Raw genomic sequence first — 22,178 nt, 5'->3', positions numbered from 1 at the left:
CGGTATTCTACTGGATTGAATTATATTGTCGCACAAAAAGAGATCTGGCGTAGTGGAAGTCGATGATATGAAAGGATCATTCAGTCCTACGAACGCTGTGCCCTTCTTATTCGCTGCATCGTAAACGACCTTCCAGAAAAATCTAGGGACCAGCATAGGTTTCTTCGAACCAGATTCGAACACGGTTATTTTGCGTTGTTGCCCGTGAACGTCCGACATGGTCATCTCGCCATGAACACCAGTAAAAATTGTCAAGTCTAAACGACGTGTTGCTGCCAAATTCCTGACAGCTGACTCCAGATTATTCCAGTTTTTATTATTAAAGGTAGCCCACTGAGGAGCAGCGTTTAAGTACGTGAAGGTAGTGTCCTGTTGTCTACCGTAAAGAAAGTCAGTCTTAGCCGTTAAATGTCCACGCGAGAGATATTGCTGTGCGTTCACACGACTGTCCGGTTTTCCAAACCCTAGACTGTTCCCGATTGCTGAGCTTTGAACGTCCCTGTTGTAGAGCCGCGACATGTCCATTCCGTTGAAATGTGTTTCTTGCCTCCAGTTTGGCCTGAAACGCGTCAGAATTTTAATTACATTATAGCTTGATGTCGTTGATGTGACAGAATTTAAATTGTGTTTTGCATACTCGTATACGTATAATTCTCTGTTAGTTTTAGTTGTTGTAATAGTGACACAAGACCGAAGAAAAATATTGTTCAATATACAGGGTGTCCCAAAATAGCTTCGACTCCCGGAAATGAGGGGTTCCTGGGATGATTTGAAACAGCTTTTTCCTTAGCGAAAATGTTATCTGAGGCTTTGTTTACATAGCTCGGCTGGAAGACTCGTGCTCTGATTGCTTGAACTTTTCCGTTCATATTATATCTCGTTAATAGAGCCGCAGATAACATTTTCTCTGATGGAAAAGTTGTTTCAAATCATCCCAGGAACACCTCATTTACGGGAGTCAAAGCTATTTTGGGACACCATGTATTAATGTGATATAACTGCACTTGCCTGGGATATCCTTGTTGGTAGTGTTTAATGTTGTTAGACAATTGAAATTTCGTGTAGTATGTCTCGTAAGTGTTGTCATTGCGGCATACTTCGATCGTCGGCAGAAATTTGTCACGTAGTTGAAAACCAATTGCAAGAGATGTATATGAGCCCAGACAGTTCCTTGGCATAATCCGGGTGCTTATCTCCGGTTTGTAGACGCAAGTTATACTTGAAAACGTGCGTTCTTGCCCCGCAAGCACGAACAATTTCTGGTTACGACAAATAACTCTTGCTTCTTGATCGTTGACGCCATTGATATGATTTCCTTTTCCTGGACACGCCACGTAAATAGAGTCACCGGTGTTTAATGCTACCGTCCGTAACTCGTCCTTGTTAGGGTAAAGAAAGTCTTTATCGTGTTCCTTGAGAATCAGTGGCTGTGGCTCCTTCAAGTCTCCATTATTACCGTATCCAATGGACACACTACACTGCGCTTGGACTTCTGAAAAAGTTAAATAGAATTTGTATTTACTTTTTTAAAAAAACGACTTTAGATTTAAGGCATGTTAAATGGTAATTAATATACAGTAAAAGCAGAATTATATTAACTTACCATATGCTAATAGTGTAAGAGTTATGAACCATATTATACTTAGCACAAACTTCGAAACCATGGTTTAATGTTTTGCTGGCTGTACCGTCTATTCAAGAAATTAGTTATCCATATTCTCTGTCAACGTTTTATAGCCTTTTCTCCCGTTGATTACTCACTGACACGAGTAATCAAACAGCTTGATGTGTTAGTATCGCAATCTGAAGCTATCTTTTTGTTCAACTCAACATGGATATTTTATCAAAATACTTGTAAGATAAACTAATCGTAAGTGAAATGTGATGGAGTTTAATACCTCTAATGTGTCACAGCTGGATGTGAGAACACGTGAGTTTAGAAATGAAGAAACATCTACATAAATTAGCCAACTCTTAACAGAAATGGCGATGTTGTACTCACGAGTCATCGTGACAAGATACTTTCTCTCATCTAGGCCGATGTTTGACTTTGATCTTGGATGGAGATTTCTGCGACTTCCCTGAAATTAGTTGTCGTTAGATTAATGAGTAAGAAGTCTCACGTTTTAGGATTACAACGTGTATTTACTGTATCCACATTGTCTCGTCCGATGATGATTCATTTATATCACTTGCTGCTGTATTAGGACTTATGATAGTATATATAACTCTGAGAATAAAACTTTATATCTTTTTGTCAAGAAGCATGTTTAATTTATCTGTAACAAAAGCGATTGAAATCACACATAATTGATACAATGAAAAAAATTCGAAATGTGGAAGGTAGTTGCAAAAAGAAATAGAAAATAGAATTAGAGGTCACAGTTATACCTTCAAAGTTCCGAAAACTTTTCGAACAATTCAATAGTTAGACGGTGACATAACGACTAAAAATTGTTATATAAATAATATTTTTACAGTTCGTGAAACGTCAAAGAATCGTCGCGATAGTAATTAAGTAGTGTTAATTTTTTTAGATTTTTAAAATTTCTTGTTTATTCTTTGTATCGTTTTGTTAGCAAAATGAGTGGTTCAGATGTTTTCATTGGTTAATAAATGAAGGATAATGGGAAATCGGTCCAAGGTTAACGCACAAGGTGCTAGCATTGGTATTTGCTGTATATTACCGTATTTAATATACATCAAGGGCAACATTTATTTTTGCTCCGAACGCAAAGGCAGGCATGCTTCTCGGAGTCAGGTCGTGGTAGACACATGGTCGAGGATACTGAAGCGAGAAAGTTTGATCCACTCAAACTCCGAAGAGCCAGTGAGATTGACTCGCGCGAAATCAAGTTACTCTTCTTGGCATGAAAGAAAAAGATCTCCCTAGACGTGAACCGGCGCCCCATTGTTTCCGTGATGTAGATAGAGCGAATAAACTTTATACTTGTTGGGTACGAGGATTGAGTAAACACTGAGGAAACGTAACGTTTCATTTTGTAGGTGAATTTCGAACGAAAACAATTGGTGAGCTTTCACTATTCACATTATTCTTTTAACATCCTACACCTTAAATGGAGTGTATTTATGCGTTTAATATAGAATATTAATTAATTTTGCTTGCAATGATTTAGTATGAAACTTATACGATGGGTATTCACTCATAAAGATGACATCAGAATAAAAGCACGGTGTTATATAGAAGCTACAGTCTAGAAAGCTACAGTCAGCGAAATGGTGTAGTGTAGATGGATGTTAGTTCAAAGAAAGTTTAAGTTCTTCGTACTGTATGTTGCAGTAAAGAGCAAAACTGAACACAAACGTGGAATTTTAACATAAATAATATTTTATTCAATGTTCAGGTGGAACCAGGAATGTGTTTTTGTTTCAATAACTTCGGTTTGTTATATTACGATAAATTTAGTTCTTCAAATTGCTGCACAAAAATATAGCAGTGTTAAATTTAGGAAATAAGTTGACGATGCTGTTTATTGATTAAGGTCAATGCAACGACTTGGGATAATGCAATTAGGCGGATAACACGTATACAATTTTTATTGTATTGGGTGAAGAATAAGTAGGTCAGTCATCGTCTTGATAAAAGTTTGTAAACAAAGAATAAAAATTCACAGATATAAGAACTGTGTAGATTTTTCATAATGTAATGATTCCCGAATAAAGTCTAAATAGACTCAATTTATCAAAAACATTTGAAGCAAATTTAATGGAAATGTATGTTACGTTTCCCAGAATACCATTAATAAATTAAGACTAATTACTGACCTTAATACATGTCGGAGATTCTAGATTGATCAATATTTTATGCTACTGAATTCATTTCATTCATAGAAACGAACATATTCATATCAATCTACATATTGCTTGAATTAAATTGACTTGCAGAAATAGAAAGTTTAGTGAATAATACTTTGTAGAGAAATGCCCCACCATTTTTCAACTTCTACCAGAAAGCTCTTGGTGAAATGAAATATGAAATGGTCGAAATTTAGGCAGATGGATACGTATTACGTTCGAGCTGCTGATTCCATTCTCACGTTCAAGTTGGCTTATACTAACGCGAGGCATTTGAGTAACTCCAGTTAGAATTATCAGCTTCATTTATCACGTCTTTATTTGCTGAAGGTTTCTCATTAAAGACACCATCATATTCGGAAAACTTTTTATTTAAGTAGCATTAAATCGGTTGAAAATTTCCTTTCGTATAAAAAGTCATTTTAATTAAACCACTAGATATATTATATTTCAAATGAAACATCTTTCGATTAGTTAAAACATATACATATATTATCAAAGGCTTGGCCATAAAATATAAATAAATATCGTTATAAAGTCATTTTGTCTGTTTGTACCTACATACATGTACAATAATAATTGTTATACGTAGACACATTCACCCCTCTGAAAGGTATAGAATCAACTGTCAGAGAAATGACGAATAATTGCACTTTTCTTTTAAATGTACAATACTGTTCTGTCTGTCTGAAATTTCATACATCAGATGTGTATTCTTTAATAAGCTTCTAAATTTGAATGGCAGTAAACTAATTGTACGATTTTCTACGCTGTGGTTCATACCAGAGAACATCGTGACATAGGTGGAAATGTTTATCGTAATTTTTTCTGGCGGGCAGGAGCAATGTGGATAACAACTTTGTTCAGAAGTGCACTTTAATACAGTTTCTGTTTCCCATGAGACACTCATATCGGATCTCAGTATTCCAGAATTGTGTCAAGAGGTAGATTTGGCAAGTATCTCTGATTCAAGAGCTTCTGTTGTTCCAACCTCTTTTCCGCGATGCCCACAACAGTTAGATTAAAAGATCATTTACATTCATCGCAGGAATTGTTCGAATTTTTCGGCGAAGACTATCAACGGTACACGTAACCGGAGGTAACAGGTGTTTCCAAACTCAGCCAACTTATGCTACTAATTTGAATTATGCCGTCACACAAAAAGAGATCTGGCGTAGTGGAAGGCGACGATATGAAAGGATCATTGAGCCCTACGAATGCTGTGCCCCTCTTACTCGCTGCATCGTAAACGACCTTCCAAAAGAATCTAGGGACCAGCAAAGGTTTACTCGAACCAGGTTCGAACACGGATATTTGACGTTACTGCCCACGAACGTCTGACATGGTCATCCGGCCATGAACACCAGTGAAAACTTTCAGATGCAATAAACGTTGCGCTACTACGAAATCTCTGATAGACGACTCCAGAATTTCCCAGTTTTTACAATTAAAGGTGTACTTTAACGGATGTATCTTGGACGGAGTTTTCTGGGGATTCCCCTGAGATTAGTTCTCGTCAGATTATTGTTAAGAAGGCCCACGTTTTAGGATTATAAAGGGCAGTGGCGTCCTAGTGGGTTACGGCCCGCACCGGATGATACCATCGTGGAGGTGACACTTAATGTTTTCAAACGTATGTTAAAAATTACATTTTTGCCAATTTGACAACTGTAAGCCCTTTTCTGCTCTGGTATAGAATTCGAAATTCTCCCCCATTTTAATTATCAAATATTCGTGTCTGAATTTGTGAATTTGCATAAATTTCCACAATCCACTAATGAAGTTTCCTACATAACACAAATATACCCCAGCATTTCGTGAATTGCATCAATATCATTGGTTATTTTGGCAATAATTTTGCCAGACGATGGTAGAGGCAATTTATATCTACGGCGAACAAAGAGAAAGCGAAGCGTGCAAAGTGGTGTAATTTAATAAATCAAAGATTGGCCCCCGTCAGTGGCAGGAATAGCATTTTAGTCGCGTCAGCGAACCCTAAAATGCTACAGAGGTGCGTTGAGGGTGTTGTTTAGTTCTGAGTTTCTCTAATAATTCCATTTATCAAGTCCAATTTCCTATCCGCCCCCCGCCCCCCTTGTTTCCTGTTCGTGAGCTGCGGTGTCCGTCATGTCTATATGCGTCCAATAATGTGGAAACAACGGAACTATAGAGATGGAACATTAATGTCGATCCAACGGGACTTGAACGATGCACTTTGACACTGAGCGCTGTTTCCGTCTCTAGAGAGAAACGCGTCCCACCTAATTACACCAGATTCGTCGTTCTCTTTAACGATGCATTAGTGCATCTATCTGTCATTTCAATTCGAAATGCTTGTATGGGGCATTCGAATCTCTGGCCAGAACGGCATTGTACAGACTCTGATTGCGTTTAATATTTACATTCAATGGTAAATAACGACGGCTGGTGGATGAAATTGAAATATGACTATACTTTTTTTTTTTTCGTAATGGAACCATCTGTTTGAATCTCCTGATTGAATTGTTCGAAAAGTGAAGGCCCTACTAGATATTTCATAAATTATATTCGTGGTATATAAAGACAGTGAAACTCTCTATAATCATTTGGGAAGTTTATTAAGATTTTGCGAATTTAACAAAATGGCAAGAGACTTTAAATTTGAAATGTATTCCTGTCCATTAGATTCGTATAAATGGCGTATGAATTAGGGAACAAGCAGTTGTATATTTAAAGTAGTATAGTTGTCGGCTTCACCTCGAAATTAACACTAAATTTGCTAAGAATACTTTATTAATCATCTATCGATCTAATCTATTGATATTTGGTAATATTTTAACTACATACTTTGAAGCCGTTTGCAATGGACACGTAAGTTGTATCAATAAGTGCGTGGAGTTCAATTACGGACTGTCTGAGGCTTCAATAAGGTCTTCATCGCCGGTTACAATAAGGTCAAATGACATAATTTCTGACGCTGGTGTGGTCTTATTTTACGGCTACATTGTATCTATAGCCTTTAGATCTATACCTTTGAAAGTAGAAATTAAATATAATTTCATAAGAATTTTCAATAATTATAAAGTTTCAAATTATCGAATCTTTGTATAAAAAAAATAATATTTTCAGCAGAGTTACTATAATAAAGTGGCTATTTTGTGTGCCAGAACAATCATTATTAATGATTACAAACAAGTTAACAACAAGATGTCGATAATTTCGTTTAAAAATCGAAAGATGTTGGTGCTCGAGCAGCCTTGCTTATTTATAGATTGTCTTACACAAAAACTTTTAGCATCGAAAAGCGGACGATGTCGTTTTCCATAATTCGTTCAACGTCGAAAGAAGAAGTTAAATAACAAAAAGTTTCGAGCTGAACGAGGACCACTATACACATATAAACTTTTAAGATATTGATTGCAATCCTTTTAAAGCGCGTGGAGATGTTTATACTATTTTGACAAATCACTTAAGCGATATATGTATACCGATATGGTGTATTTCCTATTATCATTTATCTTCATAAGATAGTAAACAATAAAATCTGATCAAGATGATTCTATCGTGAGATATGCTGGGGCTCATCTTTGATCGGTTATCGTCTTATCGCGTCAATTAATTATCGATACGAATCTTCGCGTTTTCAACAAGAGAAATTTATCTGGAAAAACGTATTGTCCCAGAAAACATGTAACGAATCATTCCATGAAATTTGACAACTTTTGTGAGTAAATGACAGTATTAGAGTTTAGCGCGTCAATGATGAACTTATCAAAATAAAAGAGTTTGCAATACTTAAATTAATAAATGACTTGTAAATGAAAATCAAGGGGCAGGGTAAAGTATGAAATGTCTTTCAGTTAAGAAAAACGATAACCGATCTCGACCTTTCATGGTGCGATGCTCCTATTATAAAGAGGTTGCATAAAATTGGTGACTCAGAAAGGACCATCTTGAGTTTGTTGACTTTATTGTGTCACTTTCGACCCTTTTCCTTTATCCACGTGCTATAAGTACCAAAGTGTTCTTCGAGAGGAACGATATGATCGTTAATAAGTACATCAGCAGTCTTTAGCTTCATACTGGTAACGCTTTGGAGGAAAGAATTATGATAAAAGTATTTATCGTGTCTAATGCTGTTTTATATTTTCAAGCGTAGACATTTCTATAGTGCTTAAATTTATAACATCTCGATTATGAAACTCCAGGCGTACTTAAGTAATTTATTATCGTACCACTACTAGAAGGTCTTGCGACTGCATTTTATAAACTGTTTGGGTTTTTCCACTAATTTCGAACTCGCTAACCGTAATACATACCACAGAAATATTTTCTGTTTTATTGTTTCTTTAGGACCATTTCCCTACCATGAGTCATATAAATACGAAATTCACCTTTTTCTTAATCATTTCTTGTTCGTTCCTTGGAGAAACAATATTCGCTCTAACGTATTGAAAATGCCGAAAGTTGCAGATTGTCACTGAAAAACATTCTGTAGTATGTGTGTTCGTCGTGGTGAAGGCTCTTCGATCATTGAAATTGCAGATATCCCTAGCCACTGTGAGAGTCAGTCACCTTTACTGATACATTTGTTTTTGGACACAGTACACAGCTTGATCGTGTTTATTAGTTAGAGTCTTTAGTCAGTCAGGGGTTTAGTTATCCAACACTTGGGGGTGTTTAACACGTTCGCTACCAGGTATCATATACCATTCCTGATAATTAAAGATAGAGAAAAATACTATTCTACAAAGACTTGATAAAAGTAATGTTCTAAAACAAATTGGAAATGATTTGTATATACTGATCCCGTAACTTTTGTGATATCGTAACAGAATTAATGAGTTACTGTTCCATCAATCATGAACTCTGGTCCCATACTTTCTTCATAAAATCAGAATCTGTTTTCAATATTTACCTATATTTCATGTATCTTTCTACAACCTGGCCAATAAGATAAATACATTCCACCGAAGAGAACGATGGAGACCTAGAGTGGACGAACGTTTCCCAAATAATACGATGGTAGCGAATCTATTATGGATTTCTTAATCAACGATCAAAGAGACTGTTTAATTCGTGACATTTTTACATATGCCCTACAGGACATCCCAGAATATTCCATTTACATTCCGAAAATCCTACAAATCCCAATGGTCCGATCAGAGAGGCGTGTCCACTCGATCGCCACTTGGATCATTGCGAGGGCATTACAGATTTTGCAGGAATACCATAAACGCACGCGTCATCAATATTCGACGAATTGATCAGACACCCTCCCGTTACTGACTGGCTTTAATAGAGCTCCGGTCGCTGGCTCTGGTGCTAAGCCAGATATCGCGTTTACGGCCGCATAATGGGTTCCGCGAATGATTCTAACGGGTGTACAATCGTCGGGTGGATTATTATCACTCAGCCTTGTTCTTTTTGTTTCTGTTCCAGGGGACCATTCAGCGTTGTTCGGAAATGTATTCACCGGCAGACGGGGCAGACGTTCGCCGTAAAAATCGTCGACGTCGCGAAGTTCACCTCCAGTCCCGGTCTAAGTACAAATGGTGAGTCCGCCGGGGGAGAACCGGAATGCACCGTACATCTACACATCTCTCTCACTCTTTCTCTGTAGTTCTGCCATTAATTTCCGTCGCCCGTTTTCGAGACATAATGTATTCCGTGTGCTTCTTGCCACCGGTGTTTCCCTATTCTCTTTTACGGCCTATATACAGGCACACATACATACACTTACATAGTACATATAGCTGCACGGTGTCACGAGTCGCGAATTCGTGCCCGCTCATTGTGAAATTCAATAGGAATTGGTATTCGTTCGGTTCCCGAACGTGCGCGTCCGGGGATCTTAATCTGGACCACGTACCCTGCGGATGGCTTTTCTGAAATGAACTGTAAATCCTGATTTTGTTTGGCCAGCTCGACGATCCATGTGATTCCGTTAGTGTTATTTGTTGACGAAAGGAGATATCGATTTCGCCGTGTAATTGGGACACGAATGTAGGTTTATATCAGTGCTTCTGTAGGAGTGGGCCACGGAATTATACGATTAATGTAATCGCTTCTGCTGATATAAGTGATAGGGGTCGTTGCACGGATCGACAGACGATGGGACCACATAAGCTCCGAAGATGTAAAACGAAGAGAAATTTTTTTGTAGTTAACACTTTGTTTATAGTTTCTGTTGATAAGCCACTGGTTTATTTACATTCAATTATCTTCGATGCAAGATTTCATTGGAGGGACTCACACGTTGATTGAAATGGGAAATTGTATAATAATGGACCATGGTTGGACAAAATGTAATAGAATTACAGAATCTAAACTGCAATTATAATGTAATTGCAGGACAATTATAATTACAATTAAATTGTAATTTTTATCGCAAATTTAGTACAGTTAATTACAATGTAATTGTAATTGTCATTGTCTTGTAATTACATTGCGATTACATTGCAATTGTGATTTGGATTTTGTAATTAGATTACATTTTGCCCAACTCTGTCCGAATATTTTTGTGACATCAAAATTCGCTTTTTTTTTGTTTTTTTTTCTTTATTATTTAAGTAATCGTATGTGGTGAATCGACCATTCTTTTTTTTTAATTTTGATATTAATTTCAGTTCTGGAAAATCTCAAATTTCTAGTAAATTTAAATAAGGGTTGTTCTTTGCTTTAAAATTTAATTTCACAAAATCTTGCATTAACTCTCATACTTTAACACAGAATGGTATAAATAAAATATTTTATGATAGATTGTACTGTAGTTAAACGTGTGTTTTATAAATAGAAATTGAACGGTAAGAATATTCTCATGTATCTACAAGTGACGTATTGTTATCGTAAAAGTCTATCGACGACCGACGAGTGCTCTTTGATATACAATAACAGTCAATATACAGGATGTCCGCAAATTTCAGTGCATACTATCGAGCAAAGTGTGATACTCTATGAAAAAATAAATGCTAAATTAAAAATAAAATTTTCTTTAAATAAGGTTTCATCTTCCAGAAAATCGATGTTGCAAAAATGTACGCTGTACAATTACCTTTTGAAACAATTGCCCAATATTGATTTGGTGGGCAATAAGACGGGATTTTGAAATACTTGTCCAATATTAATTTGGTGGGCAATAAGTCGGGATTTGGAAACAATTGCCCAATATTGATTTGGTGGGCAATAAATCGGAATCTCGTGGCGAACCACGGTGGTCAAGTCTATGCCTCATAAGTTGTAAGTTTCAACCCCAGGTGGATTCGAAAGGTAATCCACGCGTTTAGGTTCGCGACAGAGTAAGTCGAATCGTAATATCGTTCAGCCATGAATTACAATTTCACATAAAACAGTAAATAATATGTGAAGTAGTTATACCAAAAAGATTAATAAAACAATCAGAAAGCTTTGCAAGCAAGTACTTCTAGTCGTGTATATTTTTGCATGTCTAATAATAAATATTATTATTTTTCTATACTTACGTGTCTAAGAGACGCACGATTCTAATAATAGCTAAAAAGAAGCTACGTCGCTCTAAGGGTTAATAATATTACGATGATGCATCATAGTTCGAACGTAATTTGAAGATGCTCGGACGTCATAGAACTGATGTAACAAATTTATAAACAATTATTTCAAATATACAGACTTGAAATCTCAGTGACAATAATTGCATTATCTATTAACTGATGTCAGTTTGATTAATCGATTATAAAATATTTAATTTTTGTTTCATACTTTCATATTATTTACGTCAGTAGATCGTGTCACATTTTGCCGTGAATGATGTATAGAAATATAAATCACACAACAGCAGAAATAAAGTTTCATAACGTTTGCTGCAGATCTGAAGCGAGAGGCAACGATATGCCACATGTTGAAGCATCCCCACATTGTAGAGCTGCTCGAAACGTACAGTTCGGAGGGTATGCTGTATATGGTGTTCGAATAGTAAGTACAACGACAACAAATTCTTTAAACATTTACTTCAAAAGTTAAACCTGACTTAACAAAAATTTCATACAAATAGCTTTCTTTTTCTATCAGCGATGTTTGCATGAGCGTGGCGATGTCTTGGCTTCAGATTCATTTGAATTTGTTTTCCACGTAGTTTCTTGAAAGGCTCTTTAAAGACGTTTGCTCGTACATAGATCTCAGTTGCGTTTTTCTTTCACGTGTAAAGTTAGTCTACACTTTTACTTTTATTTCTTCCGGAAGTTCCACGATACACCGTTTCCTAGGCCAGGGGTACTTTTTTAGAGACCATTTAAAGACGCTGTCATTTAAAAATGTACGTCTTATTTAAACTTGCTCGATGTTATACAACATTAAGGTTAATGACTAGTTGAACTTTATGCATGTTTCATAATCAAAGTTCAACGTACGGAACTGTTCGTTCTGTTGGATAACTTTACACGGTATGTCCTAAAAGTTTGCGAATCAAAGTTAAAACAGTAATCTTTCGTATGATATTCACGCTTTTTATCACGAATTATTCAAACTAGCTTCCTTATAAAGTGATGTATTATTCACGATAATTATACAAACATTGGAAATAGCTGTGGTAATTCTTCTTCACTATGGCGAAGCCCTGCGAGTGTAAAAATGATTTTAGATCATCGTTTCTTTGTGTTTGTTTCCAATTTGAATAAAAGGAATTTGATGTAGGTGAATTAGATGAATACGGTGGATAATCAAACTATGAGATACCTTTTGAGACCAAAATGTTGCGTAAACTCATGACTCGTGAAGTCAAAAGTTTCGACCGTTGTGCTTTCCGCCATCTTGGAGCAGAATTATCCGAGCTATTTCCAAAGTTTCTATAATTACTGCGAACATGTCTCATTAAAACAAAACTACTTATTATGTTTGATGATAAAGAGCATCGTCATTTTACGGAAAACAGCTACTTTAATTTCAGTTTAGAAACTTTTGGGACAGACAGTGTCTATTAAGTACGTACAAAAGTAATAACGTCTTTTTCCAACAATTATTACAGTATCTGTATTCGAAATAGTTTCTCTCCTTCTGTATAATTGTTTGCTATTTTTCTTGCAAAACTTTACTTCACATTACTTTTGCATATATGTACTTAATGCAATTCTTCCATCTTTAATCAGCCTATGTGTGTACGTCTGCCTAGTGTCTTGGAAGTAATCTGTAGTATGACATGAATTAGACGTGACTTTTTATAGACACACATGTATCTCGGGATACAACGAATGCTGTGATAAGAGCCGGCGAAACAACGTTGTGGACAATTGTTATCGGTCCCGAGTAACACATGATGCGTGAAGCCTTATTATTCACGAATCGTAGCAAATATATTTTATACAAACCGAATGATTTAACATAATTATGTAACTACGAGGTACCATTTCCTGCGTAGAAATTCACATGCGTATTAATTATTGGAAATCGTAGACTGCATGGTTAAATATTTTTGATAAAAAATAGAATACTCCCTAATTATGAAAGTAAATATTTTACTCCTTAATAAAAAAAAGAACGAAATAAATTTTTCTTCGTGAAACAATAAAATTATTGCAGACATCTTTTTCTTAAAAAAATATTACAAAATTTAATTTGTAAGTAAATAACTTATTTTAATTAAAAACTAAAAATACATTACAAGGTATCTTTATTTTTTATGCTGTCGTATATTGATACACTGTATTATGCATCTGGTGTAAAGTACGTACACAGCACGGTGACAGCAAAGAATGACAAACTTGTGTTTTTTTTTCAGTGTACTCGTATGTCGCCGAGACTTGTAAATTCTATGTTAATGTTGCGATTCTGTTTCAGTATGGATGGCTCTGATTTATGCTTCGAGGTTGTTCGAAGAGCGACTGCTGGGTTCGTGTACAGTGAAGCGGTTGCTAGGTAAGACAATCTATGCACTGTGAGTATTAGATTATTCTAAATTTAAAAAAATATCAATCTGTCATCTGTGGTTCATCAAATTTTTATTTCAAATACTATTATAGTGAGGTTTCGATAATTGTGTCTTATTCCTGTGAGACTGTTCAGGAATAATTCACAGGTGTAGGTTACGATTCATCACTCTGTGCGAGACGAATCAGTGAAATAAACTTATAATAAACGAGGCAGAGGTACAGTGACGAACCCTTGCCTATTAATAGCCAAAATGAGTCTTTTGCCAATAAAAATAAAAATTTATACCGTTTTCAGTATATTGTTATTGTATCGTAAAGATGGGTCCGGGCACCTAATAATGTGTAATTATACATAATTTGAATTATTCTCATATTTTTCAAATCAAAATATTCTTCGCGAATATTATAATTATTTTATATATGTAATTGTCGTCAGAATCTTACTAATTGGTAGAACTGCTACGAAGATAAAATGGAAAATATGAGAGCTTAAAATTTCATTAGAACATGAATTAATTTGCATTTGAGATACATCATCAGGTGCAATTAATTGAGCAGGATTTCTAATAGTTATCTTTACATTGCTGTATGCACTTGCCTGTAACACGAATACATAATCTTTGTGGTATTCCTCAACCCCATTACTAACAATTTATCGCTTCATAGGGACTTCTTGAACATGAAGATATATCCTACAAAATGAGTAATAGAATTGAACTGTGATATACCGCAGGCTATTTACGTTATCCAGTGTAAACGTTTGAAATTTTCTATTTAATCACCTGAAACTAATTTTTATTTAATGGTAGTCCTCACAAGTTCTATACTATTAATACTAATTAACATCCATACATACTAATTTCTTTCTGTTCTTAAAAGTTTTATTAGATTTACAGTAAAATGATGAATTGTACGAAACTCGATAGAGACTATTTTTATATTATATTTCAATTACATTGCCTGTAAAGGCAAGTTCTGTCGTTTTGAAACGAATCGAAGATTCTTAATGTGTTCTAATGCTGTTTGGTGAACGGGGCGATAATCGAGAGGAGTCTCTATATACATGATAAATCAGTTTAATAACGGTAAAATTATGTAATATCTCTATTACATAAAGTACGGAGTAAATTCCCACTCTTATTACATACGTGCTAGAATAATTACGATAATTTTTTCCGAGTTAACATTAGCGATGTTTCAAGTAAAAGGTATATTTTTAAGTGGCGGATGGTACTTTTGATTTAACACTGCGTTATAGGAACATCCCGGCCGCTATTTTTTGCCGTTTAACGAGCAGCCTGTCTGTTTGCAGACGCTTGCTTTGAATATTACGTCTTTGAAAGCAAGTGTCATTTCATTCGCGATGATTCCGACCTCCTGTTTATAAATCCGATCGTTTCTGTTGGATAGCAGCAAATTACTCGGCCTCGTGATGGACAGTGTAGACAGACGTCAGGTCCAAAACTGCCCGTGGACGCATTTGCAAGTTCAGATAGCCCCTAGCTGTTATTACTTCGAGCGTCTGTGGCTAGCAGGTTCAGATGAAACGAACCGATTTATTTTCGCGATTTAAAACCAGCCCCTGTTCCACGAACGATTTCACTGCCGCGCGCGCTGGATAACGCAAAAGCCACAGGTATTCCGATATGACAGTATCAATGCGGATGTGAGAAATTATTTCAGATCAGTAAACGAAGCGTTTAATGTTCTCTGCATTCATCAAAATGTTCTTTACCAATCACTTGTAGTTGTTTCACAGATTATTATTAAATACTCAATGTTATAATGTAATTAAGTTGTTTTGTAACTGTCAGGTAATTTGTTTTTAAAAATTTTTTTATTTTGTACAATTTACTGTACCATCTAAATTCACTATTAACACTTTATTAACCGGGATCTTATTAATAGGCTTTTAAATTTCAGTGCTTACAGATAAAAATCCTATTAATACTACATCAGAGTTACAGAAGAAATTGTTACGTTATTCTATTAGAGTTTTTGCTATTTTCCATGAATGTAATTTGCTACTGCGATTGAACTGTTTAATAAAATTTCCTTAGCTGCTGATCGTTCGATCTACTGAACCTGTTAAATAGCAATCGATAGATAATGTGTTAAACCAACCATTCTCCCCATTAATAACAATGATTCACTCAAAAAAAGTATACCCTAATGCCCACAAGCTAAATCTTACGAACACACGGGGGTAAGTCTTCCCGAATAATCAAGTCCGACATGATTCATCACCTCATTTTTTTTTCCATCTCCTCCAGCGTGGAATCTTACACGAAAAACAATGATACAGCTTCGTGCTAGTTTTACTGCATATTGTGTCCCAGCAGACCTCGAGACCGTACTCCGACAGCTTCAGAAAGCAACAAACACGCGTTCGCTTCCCAACTTCGCTTCTCCGTCCGGTAGGTATAGAGAGTATAACCCTGGCTTTCGTTTTCCAGCCATTACATGCGACAGATCCTGGAGGCGTTACGCTACTGCCACGAGAACGATATAATTCATCGTGATCTAAAGCCGCAATGCGCCCTCCTGGCGGGCAAGGAGAATTCCGCCCCGGTGAAACTACGCGGGTTCAGCGTCGCCGTGCAACTTCAGTCCTGCCAGGCGAACGGCGTCGGTATGTTCACCACCATTTTCTCTTTCTCTTCTGCTTTCTCTCTCTCGTTTATGTTTTTTCTGCGTGTACAATCGTTCCAGAGAACGTATGTACACTTTACTATGCACACTCGGGGGAACACCGCACGGCGTTAGCTCTCTTCAATAGCCCCTTTTCGTGTCGATTTTCACCTGTTCATTCACCTGTTCTTATTGCGTCTGTAGAACGTTTAACGATGAATCCGACGATATTTTACAGCGCAATTATTTTGCAGAGATTGTTCGAATTTTTAACCCTAGGTAGCGTCATTTTGACCTGTAGTAAAACTTCTCTTGCACGCAGGTTTCAAGAAGAAATTATGAATAAGATTCTATACATATTCTCAAGTTCATATATTACATTTACATATGACTAATAGGAATACAATAGCTACAGATTGGTCAAAATGACCCTGCATTCGCTGTACGAGGGTTAATATTCGCTGATAGTCTTGAGACGCTGATTTATAGCAGGTTCTCGAGATTTACTTTACCTGGTCATTCACCTGTCTTTAGTGCGCCTGTATAAAGTCTTTTCTAAGTAGGTGTAACGATTGTTAATTATTATCATTATCAGTAGTACGAAAATCAGAAGAAGTATACTGGAATATAAAAAATATTAATATGAAACAAGGTTAAATGGGACACATGTTCATATGACTTATTGTTATAGTTTTTGTGTGCCTAATTCACGTTTGAAGTTGTGTCCACATGTTTTGATACGACCTGTATAACGGGTCTCATCTAGATATTAGCGTAATGCAGGAAAGCGATAAAGTCACATATCACTTTTAATGTTCTATAGCACAGTGACGCGGGAGAGTAGAATACTAAAGTTGTTTAATCGACTTGTTTTTACGTGTTATAAAACTTTTTATCCGATAGACGCGTAGCTTATCGCTTGTTTTACATGAATGGGTAGGGCTTCTATTATACTACAGTGTCAGGTTATAGTATCGATACAAAGAATATTTTTGTGTACGTAAAGAACTGTTGAAGTTCAATAGAATCTAAAGGAAGAATAATAAAAATTTGAAATTCCTATCTTTTTAAATAAACACAATATGAAGATTAACATGGAATATGTACAATACAACAATTAGAATTAAAGAGACATTTATTTCAAAATTTGTTTCATTTAAGTGATTTAATTTAAATCTGAAAAGAAGTGAAAAAAATTACATCATTTAGTCAGAAAAGAATTACATTTCATCAGTAATGCAAAATATCAACTTCAGGATGTAAAATTATCGAGAGAAAAGGTGTTGCTCGTTTGATTAAACTGTTTCGACATTGATTGTCCCGTAATTCGTTAGCCTTAGATCAATTTGAATCGATGCTTGCTGTTTCCTATGTCATAGACTGTGACAGGGGAACTTGTAATTAAGCCCGTTGCGCAAATAAACGGTGCGCTGCAGTAATTGAAATGTTTCGTTTCAACGTTTGTGAAGTGCAAGTGGCAATCAATTGTGAATGTTTTCTGCCATTTTTATGGCGAATTGCTATAGAGTCTGAGAAATTAACCCATTCCAATTTTTCATACGATTCTTATTAATTCCAGAAGAGAGCTAACATCGTTTAGATTAATATTACCTATTACCAAATGATTTCTTTTAGCTAATAATATTTTACAGTTACAGTTAGCATCGTTTATTAATACTAAGGCACATATACGCTTACATACTCGAAATTTACAAATATTAGAAAGGCATCATTCAGTACTGATTTATAAACTTCTCGACAAATGTTACTTGGAAAATAACTTGGCGAAGACACTTTGGCACACGACGAGAATTATGGTTACTTTTTTCACTTAAAAATTTCAAATAGAATTCAAGTCTTACTTAGTTTATTAATGTCGTATTCCAAATGTAACTCGTATTTAAATTATGAACTTTTACACCACAGTAGCATCAAATTTATGTTCATATGTTGGATATACGACATTTTTTCTCTACAATGCAAAAAAAAAAATTTGAATGAGAGAGGTATACTTATTTGAACAAAATAATAATGTAATCATTATTCATCAGTTTTCGTTGTTCTGCAAAATATAAACTGACTTAGAAAATAGTATCCTCGAATTGAATAATATCGTGGCTCACACTGACATCGTGAATAATATTTAACATCTTCTTTTTGCATAAATTGAAAGAACCATCTTTTCGACGTGTCAAAACTCCACTATTTAGGGAGAATGATCTTAATGAATGTGGTGGAGCTGGTCGACCTCATTTCCATAAACAGCATTGTAGAGGGAGTGGAGGCTTTAAAAGATTCAACGGCGACGAGATGAGCTTACACCCTGTGGGTTAGGGCATTCTCGCCGCTGCGGGAGCGACATATTTGTAGACAAAGCTGATTAACGTCTCAGAAAATGAAAAGCGCCACTTAATTCCATGAAGAGACGATTCTTCGAAGTCAGGCCGTGAAAAAGAAGAGAAGAACCCTTCAGGCTCATCGAGTGTACCCAAAGTGTTCCGCCCCGATAGCGTGTGATAAATTTTGCATGGACCGAAAAAAAAAAACAGAAATTGAATGGTGTCTCGTCAATGCTATACTTCAAAGCGCGTCCAACGACAGAGTACATATCCGTTTCTTTTTTCTTGTTTTTTTTTTTTTATGTTTCCTTCTCGTACACCGGGACGGACGTGTTTTTGAATGAACAATCCGTCAAGAGTATACCCTTCAAAGACACTCGGTGTTTTTGTATCGTCTCTCTATGCTGAATGCCCTATTCTTCGTTATTGGCTGGCTTTTGGTCGATGATTGGCAGTCGTATTCAAAATTTTCTCGGTGTTCGGTGTGTGCAGTATGCAACGGCTTTTACGGTTCTTTTTTTTTCATCTGAAGGAGATCAAACGAAAAAAGAAAAGAAAAGAAGAATCTGTTCCATCCTGTTTACTTTCTTAATGATTATCTTCGTTGTTGTTTGTTCCTTATATGATCTTCTGTTGCTTCGATATCGCATGACTTCCACGGTAAGTAGTGGTCACAGGCTGATCGAGACACGTTTCTTTTAGTACATACTTTGAAAACTGAAACGTTCGTTCTTTTCGTTGGTACAGTAGAACCTCAATTATTCCTAATTGTTTTCATGTAATTGTTAAATTGTTTTAATTGTATGATCTTATATTGATATTTGGTAGTTTGACAGGATATAGCAGTTTACTTTGATACTCGTTTTGAATTTTTGACCTTTTTCCAATTTAAATCATTTTAACTACTTTATTGCTGTGAACCTACGATCTTCATATGCTTTATGAAATGCTTCGTCCTGCAAAGTAATGTGTATCTCTAAGTGTACGAAAATGCCAGTTTTATGGTTCACGAATTATTGCTTACATTGGGATCTTTAAATACCTAGGTACATAAGTCTACGGTCTATGAATAAGAGTGCGAACAATGATTATAATCGTTATAATATACAATATGGTTCATCAGTCGGCAAAATTGTCAAATTGTTGAAGAATTTCAATTGGAATCTTTTTGAAATTGTCATTAAAAATGCCATTTCAACGTACTAATTTGAACAAATTAATTGTTATATTACAATATCTTTGAACTATCAATTATATCGAATACGAAGGATTATTACAGCATTATCTATTAGATCAAATTTAAACTAAACACAAAACATCATCAGGTCTCTTCTGTTATTCATACGAATCGAGAAGTCAGTGCGATGTTCAGCGAAAACAATTACACTACCACATAAAAAAGGTATTCAATTAACGGTGCCGCTCGCTGCAATCTCATTCCTGAGGATAACGAACACAATTTGGACAATCGAGGTTCCGCTGTATTAACGTGCAGCCCTTCAATCGCGAAAAACAACGAACGACCATTCACAGATTACAGTCAGGTTATCTCGTAAATTTTCTATCACCAGAAAACAACTTTTAACACGATTACATTCTCGCTGTTTCGCTCACAATAGACACGAGAAAAAAAAAAAGAAACACAAATTTCCACGTGACCGTTCGTATCGCCGTTCTATCACCAGAAAACAACTTTTAACACGATTACATTCTCGCTGTTTCGCTCACAATAGACACGTGAAAAAAAAAAGAAACACAAATTTCCACGTGACCGTTCGTATCGCCCTTAAGAGCCGTTGATAAAATGCACTTTGTTCTATCAATCGATCTATCCACGCTCAGTTCTCGCGCGTAAATTCCCGGATCTCGACTCATTCATGCACCGCGATTCCCATAAAATCGATAAATCATTCAGTTCGAGTGGTCGGCAAGTAAAACTTATTCCAACGCAGCTGGTGAACCCCCCCCGCCCGTCCTCCGGTTAAAACTGATGGCAACACAGACACAGAGACATAACGATATATTCCTCCTGCAAGATGCACGGTATTGATCCGGTTGTTTGTGAAAGAATGTTACATAGAATCTAAAACGAGTGCTCCGGTATACATATATCTCGTCAGAATCCCGAGTCGGCCGCAATTCCGTGCGAGAGATACAAGAAACAAATACGATTTTAATTGAAACAAGTACATATTTCGTGGGCAACAAAAGCGTAATAGTAAAATAACAGAGATATTAATTTATTACTATATTTAGTTGGCTGTTTCCATCTTCCCATTCGTATTTTCTCCTTTTAACATGGATTCCAGCAACTAATTTTTTGCTGACAAATTATCATTACTAAATTAATAATATTTTACCTTTGAATTATTTCGTGTATTTCAATTTGATCGAAGATAAATATTGAAACTAGAGATGAATTTAATGACATAGGGTAAATATTTTTAATCTATTGATATTTTCCATTAGTTCTGGAAATATAAATTTAGATTATATTAATGTAGATGAAGTCACAATTCAGAGAGAGAAGGAATAATATCCTTTCTCGAATCCTCGCAGTAGAATGTTTTCAGTGCTATACTTAAAAGTTCTTTCGGAACACTAAGACGTTAACTCCACTGAAACGTAAGGGCCATCTAATCTTCCAAGTTCGAACTTTATTTGGCGTATCTGAGAACATTCCGAATATCTTCTTTTAATCTTCAAAAAAATATCTCGAACCCTCAATGCTCCAATTCATTATTTTAAAGATTTTATTATTATATTCTTCAAAGTACAAAGTTGTTCCTGCTATAATTTTATATAAAATAATTTTCTAATATTGTTGCTATTAAAATTATTAATTTCCATATTTGTTGCTTGATCAGCATTTTACCAATTTAGCACGTTATTAAAAGCGCTGTTAATCTGTCGGCCATTTAATGAGGGAACCTGTTGTGGATCGCTGAAGCGGCTTTTTCATTTTCAGTTTTTAATAAACAATGGTAAACATTCGGTATTTCGTTGCATAATAGATGTCTTTTTTAGCTTACATTTTGTCCTGAAAATAATTTCATGCTTCAAATTTATGGACAATGTATATTTCAGTACTTCGTTTCCTTTTTATTCAATAATCTTGTAATACGGGAGATACTAAAATTATTAACAATTTATCAATCATGTAAAACGTTAAAAGCTAGCAAGAATAGAATAGTTGGAAATTATTTTTTAATGAAATCAATAGTTACTGAAAATGAAACAATACGAATTATTGTAAGCTTAAAAAGTTAATAGAATAAAGATACTAGGATTGTTTTAACGAACGGATATTAGGAAACTAAAAATTCTAGTGATATATTCAATTTTTTAAATTATGTACCATAATCCAAGTTTGACGCAAATTGATGGAATTAATGGGATATAGTTCGTCTCATCTTCCTACCGCGTTAATATTGAAGACGAATCGAAATATATAATTCACAACAAAGCGTACCCATCTGGAAGTCGTTCATTAGTAATGAACAAACAGAACTTT

General features: G+C 35.5%; 1 protein-coding gene across 1 annotated transcript in view; it reads left to right on the top strand.

Annotated features, from left to right (window-relative positions):
* The window catches only part of LOC107187606 (peripheral plasma membrane protein CASK), a 223,929-nt gene that overhangs the window by 7,657 nt on the left and 194,094 nt on the right, over positions 1 to 22,178 (top strand). The window contains exons 2-5 of the mRNA XM_015575741.1: positions 9,238 to 9,350; positions 11,640 to 11,745; positions 13,603 to 13,680; positions 16,151 to 16,326. Of these exons, the coding sequence (XP_015431227.1) occupies positions 9,238 to 9,350; positions 11,640 to 11,745; positions 13,603 to 13,680; positions 16,151 to 16,326 (473 nt within the window). The remainder of the gene's footprint in view (positions 1 to 9,237; positions 9,351 to 11,639; positions 11,746 to 13,602; positions 13,681 to 16,150; positions 16,327 to 22,178) is intronic.

The sequence above is a fragment of the Dufourea novaeangliae genome, unplaced genomic scaffold (assembly GCF_001272555.1).
Source record: "Dufourea novaeangliae isolate 0120121106 unplaced genomic scaffold, ASM127255v1 scaffold89, whole genome shotgun sequence".
NCBI classification, from domain to species: domain Eukaryota; kingdom Metazoa; phylum Arthropoda; class Insecta; order Hymenoptera; family Halictidae; genus Dufourea; species Dufourea novaeangliae.
This window is presented reverse-complemented; position numbering and strand designations above follow the sequence as displayed.